This window comes from Xenopus laevis, chromosome 4S, assembly GCF_017654675.1.
Source record: "Xenopus laevis strain J_2021 chromosome 4S, Xenopus_laevis_v10.1, whole genome shotgun sequence".
NCBI lineage: Eukaryota > Metazoa > Chordata > Amphibia > Anura > Pipidae > Xenopus > Xenopus laevis.
In genome coordinates this window covers 94,576,694-94,589,432 of record NC_054378.1, presented here as the reverse complement: position 1 = coordinate 94,589,432, position 12,739 = coordinate 94,576,694, and the positions used below count along the sequence as shown (strand labels likewise).

The window sequence follows — 12,739 nt, the reverse complement described above, 5'->3', positions numbered from 1 at the left end:
TTATGAGAAAACGTACATTGTTATAGTGAAACATCTATATATATATAGATATATAGATATATATATATATATCTATATATATATATATCAGCATAAAGAACACGGAGCACTCATGGGACTGTGCAAAGCTTTAATGGTGTAAGTCGACATTTCTGTCCTACACAGAGGACCTTTATGTGATGTCTTGATAAAGGTCCTCTGTGCAGGACTGAAACGTCAACTTACACCATTATAAAGCTTTGCACATAAATTAAGTCCCACGAGTCCTCCATTCCAATATGTGTACAAACATCACCAGATTTTTACTGCAGTGTGTTTGATATGCATTGGGCTGAGGTGAAGGCACCTAGTACTATTGTATATATTGTTATGTATTGGCTGCTTGATAAGGTCCTCACCCTAACTGTATCCCCATCATTGCTGATATGGTCTTTGCCCCTATAGAATGGACATGTGGGCATTTCTTGGCCAGATTTGGGTCATTTAGGCCAGTCATTGACAAGGAGATTGAGAAGATGCAGTGCTAATGTTTCAGGTACTCTGGTGCACTGTTATATTGTAATAATAAATATGTGTGTGTAAAACCTACACTCAAGCCACTTCCAATGATGATGATTATTTTCAAGACAATACTGAGTATTGAGCAAGCTGCAGAAGGTGTACAGACCACGGCATAACAGGAAGCAGACCCTGCGGCTGCAGCGGGCCCAGGAGGTATAAGGGGCCCACGAGGCCCTAATTAACAAGAAATTTTAATATATGTTGGTAAAACGGGATAACTTCTGGAGAGTTTGGGGGCCCCTCAAATTATTTTGCTGTGGGGCCCATTAACATTTAGTTATGCCACTGGCACAGACACTGCCATAAATGTGTGGGTTCTGGCATATGCCAGAGGGGCTGTTGTAAGGTGCCAAAAGTCAGTTTAAGTGGAATGCTGGGGGCTATTTGTGCCTCTGTGTATTTGGAATTCCAGGACCAAGTGTCGGACTGGCCCACCGGGATACCAGGAAAACTCCCGGTGGGCCCAGGTGTCAGTGGGCCTCTTGCTTTAGCCTATTTTATGGTCATTCTCTATTTGTTTATAGGGGGGAAATGCATAATAATGGAAGGATATAGTAAGTAGATATAAAAGACTAGTAGAATAAAGAGGTTGAGTGAGGAGAGAAGGAATAATAGTTTGGAAAGTGGCCTTAGGTTTTCTTAGGTTTTCCAGTCTGAAACTGCCAGGGCCTATTTTGAATCCCAGTCCAGACCTGCTCAGGCAACCCTGCACACAGACAGACAGACAGACGGACGGACCAGTATGACCCTGAGGCAGTAGAATAGTGCGGGTTGTTATTGCTCAGGTAATGGCTGGGGTCATCCCATATACACAACAAGCAGCACAGAATTCCCCAGCCAGGGACTGGTCACAAGGCAGCGCTGTGAGGCAGAGAATAGAGGGAGCAGCCGGCTCTAACTCTGTAACGTGGCACAGACTGAGCAGGACATACAATCCCTGTTGTTGTGCCGCTGGGGGTTTAAAGAAAGCCCGGAGTGCGGAATGGCAGTGCTATGGGAATCAGTAGAGCCGTGAGAGCCGACCTCGTGATTCCTAGTGCCGGGATTTCGCTACAGCCGAGGAACGATCCTGTAGAAGTTGTGAAGAGAGAAGGGAAGATACCGGGACTGGCAGAGGCTAAGGGAAAGGTGAGTTAACAGACTGGGCGCAGGATAAACGCTGCAGCTTCGTCTCACCCCAACTCCAGGGGACTTTAGGCAGCGCCGCCGCCCGGCTACAATATGTTTTCATTACACAGAACCAGGTTTTACTGGAGAGATTGCATTTAAAGGCTGGTGCTAAGCCAAGAGACATTTGCTAATATGGCTTTTTATTTTGCCTGATTGTGCAGTATGGCAGCTTCCACTTCCCAGTGCTGAGATCAGGCCAGCGGTGTAAATACCATACATGCAACTATGTGCATCATCAGTGTGGGGAAAGTACTTGTGCCAATGGGTCCAGTTGCTTGTGGCCCCTTAGCTTTAAGCTCCAAAGCTCTGGCCCCTAGCTCCAAAAACTTCTGAGGTTCCTCTGAGATGAACAAACTGTTTCTCTGCTGAATAACGAGCAGCCATATGTTCTACTGACTATCCTGATAGAAATAAAATACATGTTGTGTTTATAGTCAAGGTGCCTCAGTCCTAGCCAAGGCTTGATGCCATCAGCACTTTCTTTGTCCCTAACATCTGGATATGAAAACTATTTGCCTTTTCAGGCGCTCTCCAGACTTGTTTACATGCTCACATGCTTGACTTACAGATCCCAGTGATTAACGCTTTACAGCTGTCCCTAAACTACAGCTCTCAGCCTCCGAATATGCAGGGATGGCAACCAAGGTGTTGTGCACAATGGTCCACTTAAAATTACCTTTAATTTGTAGAGGAATTTAGGCTCAAAGAAATCTAGGACTGGATCCTTATTCAACCTCATGATATGGAGTTGGTGCATGTCTGTGAATGTAGAGGAATTAGAAGGATGCTAGAAGTCCCTTCTGATGAGCCATAGGCATGCACTGTATGAGTGTGTGTAGCTCCTGTTGTGCTTCCCACAATATAATTGATCCTTTGATGAATGTCATATTGTTCTGTACAGGTGTGTTTATTTGCTGCCTTTAATTACAGGCAATAATAACTTCCTCCTGCACAGCTTGGATTTGAAAGGGGTTGATCACCTTCAAACACATTTTGCCAGTTCAGCTGGTTTCAGATTGGTCACCAGAAATAAAGACTTTTCCCCTCACTTTCTATTTGTAACTGTTTATTGGTTAACACTTAACAAGCAATATATACATGATCTGGCGGGAAACTGCAGTGATAACGACATAGGTTAATCTGCTCGCTCATATGTCACACCTAGGCGACTACCAAAAACCTACAAACATCCTCTTACTAAATCTTGTACAAGTTCAATGACAATTTATTGTCATGTGGGTCTTTGTGGAATTGGAATGGATAATTATAAGGTTTCTGCACCCAGGCACAAGAACGTTTTTTCAAGAGTGCCGGCATCATGGGGATATATATATATATATATATATATATATATATATATATATATATATATCTGTGATGCACCTCATGGCCTCTTTGTATATCATCATGACAAGCAGGCTAGAAAAGCTTCTGTACTCTTTCTTATATGAAAAACAAAACAAAATAAAATATTAATTATATATAAATTATATTGTATGCAGTTATATAATATAAAGAAAAAGTGCATGAAGACATTTGGTTAATTTTCTGTGCTGAATATCCTTAGAATTCTATCAGCAGTCTGATGAGCTAGTTACCAGATCTAAACCCTATGTTAGTACCTGTTGGGGCTAGAACTAGGGACATGCCTGCATTCCTTCTGGCTTAGCCACAGGAGCTCTTTGTTTGATAACGAGGAAACAATTTACCTGTATCCTCCATCATTTGTGTGGTCAGGCCACACAAATGATGGATCACAATGGGGGTTTGAATCCAAAAATTCCAAGATGCGCTGCCTTATAATTTCTTATTATATAGAATATTAAAATGAAGATTAAAGGAAAACTATACCCCCCAAACAATGTAGGTCTCTATTAAAAGATACTGAGTAAAACAGCTCATGTGTAAAACCCTGCTTCATGTAAATGAACCATTATCATAATAACATACTTTTTTATTAGTATGTGCCATTGGGTAATCATAAATAGAAAATTGCCATTTTAAAAAATAAGGGCCGCCCCCTGAGATCGTAAGATTCACTGTGCACACATACAAACCACATGTAAGGTCACATAAGCCAATTAACAGACAGAGTTCTGCCTTTTGCTTCCTCACTTCTTCCTGTTACAGTTAGTGTTGTAGTATTTCTGGTCAGGTGATCTCTGAGGCAGCACAGATAGAGTCACGAAATGGTGGTTTAAGGCAAGAGATGTAAAAGGGCAATATTTATGTAAATATATATTCCAGTTTGGTAAGATTCTTTAATATGTCATTTAATTTGATATAAACTATCTGTTGCTTAAGTTTTCATTTTGGGGGTATAGTTTTCCTTTAATGTACAATAGAAGAAAATTACCTACACTCCCTCTCAGCCAGTGGGCCAGATTCGATTATTGGAGACCATATTGCATCCTAGTGTGCTTCATAGATGCAACACATTTAAATTGTAAAGGGCAAAGAAAGAATGATTCAATGGGGGGGGGGGCAATATTTTAGCCACCCTCAGTGTATCCAACCCTTTTGATAAGTAACACAGCACTGCTCTGCCATCTTTCTTACTTTCCCAGGTGTCACTCAGCAGACTTAGAATTGTTTATGTGCAATAAATGATTGGCAGAAGTAAGTTGGCAGTGCAGCACTGGGTTGGAAGCTTCTCCAGGCCCATGGAATAACAAAAACTTAGATTAGATTTACTGGACTGGGGGTATAGGATTGATTTACTTTAAAGAGCACAACATTGGCTTGTGGCATCTGTGATTTTGGTTTGTTTACTTTGCTATCCTACAGTAGGTGCATAGGATCATTCAAGCTTGCGCTACATCATACAGACAGAACAGACTGTAGGTTACAACACACACAAATATAAAATAATGTTTAATAAGGGAAACTGTTGCCACTTAAACATAAATATAAATGTATAATACCACACACAGGGTGTTATTGACTGTAGGCATATTAGTGCTGCTTTAACACAAATGGCAAATTATTTCCCTACAGTTAGCTAAAGTTGGCCATACATAGGCAGAACTGGACTTCATTTTGCCACTACCGAACATGGTTGTGCCTGGGATTATTCTACAGTACTATAGAAATGTCTGGACATTATTAACAATAATAATAAGTGCATGTGAAAGGATGCTATGGGGGCAGAGAAGGAATATTAATGTATATTCCAGGGAAAAGGTAAACAAACTTGGAAGAGATTGAATGCAATGGAGTGGTTTGTGTGGGAGAGTATTAGCGAGGCAAGGGCTGATGGATGATGGTGTATAAGAATGCAAGCAGTATGAAACTGGCTGGCAGTTAAATGTAGGTGTTTTGTTTATTGTAGCATAGCTGAATAGTGCCATCTGTTGGAAGCTACCCATATATAGAGAACTCTATTTGGTCTCATAAATAAACTAGGGTATTCCATTGCAGCGTAGAAATTGATAATGCAATATAAAACATTCCTGTGTGAACTAAGGTTTTAAAAGCTCTCTGACATCCTACTTGCGCAAGCCCAAACAGACACCCAGAGGTCCAGTAAACAGCGATGATGGTTAATGACAGCCCAGCAGGCTGAAAAGTGTTTGCAGTAATATACTGCTTAGTCTTGATCCCTGCTGAGAAGAATGGAGGTGATAAGAAATGTTTTTTTCTCCAGATTCATTACATAGGTTTAAGCTGACATATTGTTAGGAAAACTTCTGCTAAAATACAAGTTTATCTGTTACCATTTCACATAACAGATCAGAAGACATTGTAGAGCTTCAGTCTTCCCAGGAGCATATTTTGGTGCATCAGACTTCATAAAAGACCTTATTTAGTTAATTAAGGCCAGGCAGCAGCAGAAGCCACAAGTTTCAGTCTCCTGAACTCCCTGAAGTTACAAATAAGGCATGTCACATGCACAAATCCCCTACACATTTAACCTTTTGTGCTTTACTAAAAAGATTGCTATACAGATGCAGTTATTTCAGAATGTATGCCAAAAAGGGACTGTGTTCTCTGGTCTAATAACTAAAGCTTTACAAAAAAGAATAGGGTAGAAATGCTGCACATTGTGTTTTAGGGTTCTGTACCAACCAAAGGCAAACACAGCATTTTAGCAGGGAAGATCTGTGTCTCCGAAGATACCCCCACTATCTCCCCAAAGTGACTGACTTAAAATATATACACAATATATCACAATACATTGCTTATTAATAATTCATTCAGATTCTCATTACATGGCAGCTCAGAAACCAGTGCAGTTTGCATCAAAATGTAGTAATCAGCCCAATGCCCTATGCACAACTTTGAAGGCCTGAAGAGATTCTGAAACATTAGGCTGATAAGTAAGTTCAGTATATAAAATACAGTATTTCTACCCATATTTCTTTTTTAGGATTTGGTTCTCCTTTAAAGGAGAACTAAACCCTAAAGTTAAAAAACCCTAGCCCCCTACCCTACATAGACCCCTCCCCCCAGCTTAAGTGTTACCCTGAGCAAATGCCCCTAAGTCTTTACTTACCCCTCCGTGCAGATCCTGTCCAGTGGAGTTCACGGGCGCCATCTTCAGCCGTTTTGGTAATCTTCAGAATGAGACCGGCGCTTCTGCAATTTTCTTGAGTTTCAACGAATGCACAGTTGTAGTGAGAAAGAAAATTTCGCACTTACTTCCTGAAGATTACTAAAGAGAAGAAGATGGCTGCCGTGAACTCCGCTGGACAGAATCTGCAAGGAGGGGTAAGTAAAGACTTAGGGGCATTTGCTCGGGGTAGGCTGGGGGGAGAGGGTCTATGTAGGGTAGGGGGCTAGGGTTTTTTTTAACTTTAGGGTTAAATTCTCCTTTAACTGAATGTATCAGAGAACTGTGATTCACAGTTTTTCATTGGATTGCTTGCCTTGATTGTTTAATGGAGGAATGTTGGGTGTTCCGTCCCGAAGTTATAAGTGGATTTTGAACAAACCACTTTATAATGTTGCAAAAGGCCATAGCATCTACATTACCAGCTTACTTTATTTGTATATTATATTAAAAAGGATAAAAGGGTGCATTCACTTAACCTGACGTAGTGAGCATAGTGCAGTTTCAGTCAAAATTGCCCTTTTCTCCAGAATTCATACACCATTGCATGTGCATGCTGGCACTGAATAAGTTGTTCACCTTCCAACACTTTTCGTGTTTGCAGTCAAGCTTTGGCTTAAAATAGTTTACCAGAAATAAAAACTTTTTACATTTACTTTCTATTTTCTATTTGTGATAATTTTTATAATAATGAAGTTTCCTTTTTTAATCTTCATTTGTCTTTCTGAAGCTGCTCCTGGGGTGGGGGGAACTGACTATATAACTGTTTTAAATTGATACATTTAGTTCTTATCTTTGTCCATGCTGAGCAGCAGCTGTTACAATTGATACAATAGTTTCTAATATACCACAGATGCTGCTGAGAAATGTATCAACTAATGTAGCAAATTGTAACAGTTGAGGCTCACTGCATTAGACTCTTTTATCCTGTTTCACTTCACATTGCTGTAATATATATATTGCTTGGCCTTCGTGACACAGCCCTGTCCTGGTTCTCTTCTTAGATCACCAATCGTTCCTTCAGTGTCTCCTACAATGGAGTATCATCTTCTCCGCTACCTCTTTCTGTTGGAGTTCCTCAAGGCTCTGTCCTGGGACCATTACTATTCTCCCTCTATACTTCCTCCCTCAGCAAATTAATCAACTCGTATGGTTTCCACTACCACCTCTATGCTGACGATACTCAGATCTATCTCTCATCTCCTGATCTCAACCCAGAACTCCTAACTCGCGTCTCTTCCTGCCTGTCCGCTATCTCTACCTGGATGTTGCAACGCTACCTTAAATTAAACCTCTCTAAAACTGAAATGGTTCTCTTTCCTCCAACTAACACCAGTAACATCCCGGAAGTATCCATCATAGTTAACAATTCCACTATCACCCCCTCTCCCCAGGCCCAGGGCCTTGGGGTTATCCTAGATTCTGCTCTGTCATTCACTCCTCATATCCAGTCACTTATTAAATCATGTCACTTCCACCTAAGGAACATATCCAAAATACAATGATTTATCACCCAAGATGCTGCCAAAATTCTTATTCACTCTCTCATCATATCACATCTAGACTACTGTAACTCTCTTTTAATTGGCCTTCCCCTCCAGAGACTGTCACCTCTCCAGTCCATAATGAACACTGCTGCGAGGCTCATATACCTCAGCAACCGCTCCTCCTCTGTCTCGCCATTCTGTCAATCCCTGCACTGGCTTCCATTACCTTTCAGAATCAAATTCAAGGTAATGACCCTGACATTCATAGCACTTCATAACTCTGCACCACCCTACATCTCTGAACTCATCTCTATATACTCACCAAATCGCTTACTACGCTCCTCTACTGACCTGCTACTCAACTCTTCTCTCATTACCTCCTAACATGCTCGCATTCAAGACTTTGCAAGGGCTGCACCCCTCCTCTGGAATTCTCTTCCACGGTCTGTCCGACTTTCTCCCAACCTTTCTGCTTTCAGGAAATCTCTTAAAACGCACTTATTTAGAGAAGCCTACCCTCACTCTTAACTACCAAATACAATACCACATACAGTACCACATCTCTCACTCACTTAATTCTGATCTTGCCTACTCCCACACATTGTGTATTATTCCCTTCCCTCTAGATTGTAAGCTCTTCCTCACCTTTTGTACCGGTAGTGATTGTGATGTATGTAACTCCATATGTTCGATGTATGTCATTCATGTGATTTAGTTGTATAAACACATTTACTTTACAGTGCTACGAAATATGTGGCGCTATATAAATACATGTTATTAATAATAATAATAATCTGCTCCTGGATCACTGAGCTGCCAGGCTGAAACACCAGAGACACAAACATTAAACTTTAACTTAACTTTAAACATTAAACTCTGATTTTGGAAAAAGTCAAAAATGAAAGATGGAAAGCAAGTGAAAAATATCTTTATTCCTCATTCCTTTAATGTAAGTGACTTTAGATGCAACTCACTGCTGGGAAAAGCCCACTGTGTCTGTGGATGTAAATGAGCCTTGAAATGTGTTAACTTCTGTCAAAAACAGTGTTCAGTTTTGGGGGAAAATCATTTACTACTGGAAAAATTACTTTTCCTAAATGCACGAGGATGTTTGCCTTGGTATTAATGTCTGTTTCTACTTTTTTGCTTTACAAAAGAAAAGTCCTGTCTTGCTTCATGGTAGTCATAAAGGGACAGTATACCTTCTCACAACAAATCAGTCCACTGAGAATTCCTCTATTTAAACACACTCCTCCCTTCTACCAGCTTCAGCTGGTTAGGCTTTTGAAAAGGAGGAACTATCTTTATAGAGGGCTTGTCAAAGGACTGTCAATTTGTCTTAATTGTGCTTGTATACACAGGAAATATTTTCAGATTTTTGCCCCCTATCATCAAAGAAATAAGAAAAGCATACATATCTTCTAAATAACCACAATGTTGCTTTAAAGGGCATAGTATACAATTTAACTGAACAGTCATTTAAGGCAATCTAACAGGTTGGCTTGTTTAAACTGTCCTCAAGGCCAAAACTGCTCAACCACATGTCCCTGTGTATGGTCAGTGAACACTGAATTGAACATAGGCTTTATTGCCAGAATGTTCCCTGTGCTGCCATTTTCCACACAATTCTAGAAACAAACGCATTTGGCAGCTGACTGTCGTTGACTCCTGGTTCTCCTTCAGAAACATTCAGTGAGTTAACACTAACTTGGTAACCCGTTCAGCAAGTTTGCCTGAGAAGTGAATGACCATGACTAGGAAACTCAATAACCTCAAGCTTCCTTTCATTTAAGCCTTCCCACTCCCTGCTCCTTACAACCATGTTGAACAAAAAAGTCACCTCAATCAGGACAGGTTTCTGTATGAAAAATCAAAGGAAATTCACTGGCACACAGGTAATACTAGCAGGGTGCACCCTTGCTATTTTATTCAATGGTTTGCAGCATGCTGCAAACCATTGAATAAAATAGCAAGGGTTCACCCTGCTAGTATTACCTGTGTGCCAGTGAATTTCCTTTGATTCGTCATTTCAAGGTGGGACGCCGATTCTACCATTGCTGTGCACCAGGGACTATCTTCTATTCAAGGCCAGGGTGTGCGAGTGCAATTTGCTAATTCTGTATGAAAAAGCCAACTCTTTAGACAAAAAGCATTGTAGTTCCCAGTACTGCAGAGTAATGTGTTAGACTATGTATGATAAAGTACTTCTATAGAACTGTGTAAGTGTGGTCATTCTGCATATTATTGTTTAGTGTTTTAAGCCATAGCTCTTAAAAAAGAGGAAATAAGTCTTCACACATTTTTATTGTTCTGTTGCTGTTTTTGTCTACCTGTAGGGGATACCCTCCAAAGAAAGAGTATGAAGTTGAATGAGAGGAGTATGGCTCATTATGCAACCTCTGACTCCCCAACAGACTGCACTGGATATCTGTACAAAAGAGGAGTAAAGCACACAGCTTACCAGAAACGTTGGTTTGTTCTAAAAGGCAACCTTTTGTTTTATTTTGAGGAGCAGGGCAATAGGGAGCCTGTTGGTGTGGTGGTGCTTGAGGGATGCACAATAGAACTATGCCATTCAAAAGAAGAGCATGCCTTCTGTGTCAGATTCAATGGTACTGGGTCTCGATCTTACATATTGGCAGCAGAAAGTCAAGAAGAGATGGAGTGCTGGGTGAAGGCATTGTCCAGGGCTAGCTTTGATTATATGAGGCTGGTTGTGAGGGAACTCGAGAGGCAGCTAGAACTTATGCAGAAGACCAGCATCCGAAGGAAATCTGGACGTCATAGGGGTAGATCACGAGCTGTTTCCAGGACTAAGTTGGAACATTCCCGACCTTCTGAGTTGTCCAATGGGATTGTCCATCCTGAAGACTCAAACTTGGAGACTCATACCAGGGTCAGTGGCAGTGCTATACCTTCACCTTTACCACCACCTTTGCCCCCTCGTAGACGTGGTGCAGTCTGGGTTAATGGAGCTTCTTCAGCCTCTATGCCAGTGTCTTTAGAAAGCCCAGTATGTCCTGGTACATTTTGTTTTTCAAAGTTGCATGAATGGTACGGGAAGGAAATTGAGGAACTTCGGAAAGCTTGGCAAAAGGAACACAGGAGTGAAAATAAGTGGCCCAAATACTATTTCTAGAGTTCTAAAGACTTATATTACCAGTGCTTTCATTTAATCTGTGAAGTTGTAGGGTAAACTTTTGATATGAAACATAACAAAAGTTGTGTAAATGTGATATCTTTTTGGGTAATTAAGATGATAGTTTTCCAAACATTTCAGTCCGGTCATCAAAGCTTATTATAAGAAGGTATTGTGGTTTGTATATATTAATAGCCAAATATGTGTGTGTGTGTTTGTGTGTGTGTATATATATATATATATATATATATATATATATATATATATATATATATATATATATATATATATATATATATATATATATATATATATATATATATATATATATATATATATATTTATACAGAATTTTATATGCAAACCTAATGACAAACAGGAAAACACATAGGCATGATTTCAATTCGAGACAGACATATGAGAAGGTGGGTTAGGCAGAGTGGAACCCAGACATGGTATAAATGAAGCAGGGTCAGAGTGACCAGGCAATAAATTAATGGTCTATATTAAGTCCTGTAAATGTAGGCATGGTACAAAACATTTACTCTTTTATAGGCGTATGGCATTTCATAAAGTAAATATACTTTTCACACATTATAGTCACTTAAAAGAGAATTGAAGCTTAACTAAAGAAGTGGGACAGAAGTGGACATTAGGGGGCCGATTCACAAAGAGTCGAATATCGAGGGTTAATTAACCCTCGATATTCGACTGGGAATTAAAATTCTTCGACTTCGAATATCGAGGTCGAAGGATTTTAGCGCAAATAGTGCGATCGAATGATCAAAGGATTATTCCTTCGATCCAACGATCGAAGCATTATCCCTTCGATCGAACGATAAAATCCTTCGATCAAAAAGAGTTAGCCAAGCCTATGGGGACCTTCCCCATAGGCTAACATTGAGTTTGGTAGCTTTTAGAAACAGTACTTTGACTATCGAATGGTGGAATGGTGGAACGATTTTTAGTTCGAATAGTTCGATTCGAAGTCATAGTCGTAGTCGAAGTCGTAGCCCATTCGATGGTCGAAGTAGCCCAAAAAACACTTCAAAATTTTTTTTTACTTCGAATCCTTCACTCAAAGTTAGTGAATCGGCCCCTATGTATTGGGTTTTTATACAAGCCCAAGGCATGTGCGGCCCTTTAGCAGTGGAGATCTGTGTCTCCAAAGATGCCCCATCTTCTTTTCTTGGACAGTGTCTGTACTGCTATCAGTTACTGACCTTAGGCACCACAGTAAATAATTATAGGCACAAAACCAGTACTGTTAGCCCAATAGCATCAGCTTATATGACAGGCCAACCTCACTTTCTGCTTGATAATTTGTGACAACCCCTAAGCTTAGCTTCTCAACAGCTGCTCAAAGTACATTAAACATGTGTGTGTCACAGAGACTCCTAACAAAATCCAAGATTGGAAACTCCTGTGGTAGCTTTTAAAGCCCTGTGTTATATATATATATATATATATATATATATATATATATATATATATATATATATATATATATATATATATATATATATATATATATATATATATATATATATATATATATATATATTCTTACTATATATATGCTGAACCTGTAGGTTTCTTCAATATATAAAACACGGCCATGTTCATTAAGTTTAGTTCTCCTTTAAGAGAAACTAAAATAAGTGCCCTGATCATTCAAAAGACAGTGCTGCCTTTGTATACTATTGCTATTTGCAAATGTTAGAGTGCAGCACCATACCCCCTTGTCGACTAGGAGTGAGACAATTAAAGGTGTGTTGATGAAAGCCAAAATTAATAACTAAATATTTGACATCTGTCGTCCAAACCCAG

The 12,739-nt window shown here is 39.8% G+C and overlaps 1 protein-coding gene across 2 annotated transcripts; it reads left to right on the top strand.

Annotated features, from left to right (window-relative positions):
* Nucleotides 1-1,205: 1,205 nt before the first annotated feature.
* On the top strand, nucleotides 1,206-11,042 carry pheta2.S (PH domain containing endocytic trafficking adaptor 2 S homeolog). Of its 2 annotated transcripts, none has more exons than XM_018261140.2 (2): nucleotides 1,206-1,689; nucleotides 10,107-11,042. In XM_018261140.2, exon 2 carries the CDS (start codon nucleotides 10,130-10,132, stop codon nucleotides 10,907-10,909), a length of 780 nt encoding a protein of 259 aa, XP_018116629.1. In that variant the 5' UTR covers nucleotides 1,206-1,689; nucleotides 10,107-10,129; the 3' UTR covers nucleotides 10,910-11,042. The 2 variants fall into 2 exon arrangements, with proteins under 2 accessions (XP_018116629.1, XP_018116631.1); XM_018261142.2 differs by lacking the exon at nucleotides 1,206-1,689 and adding an exon at nucleotides 6,243-6,441.
* Nucleotides 11,043-12,739: the final 1,697 nt, after the last annotated feature.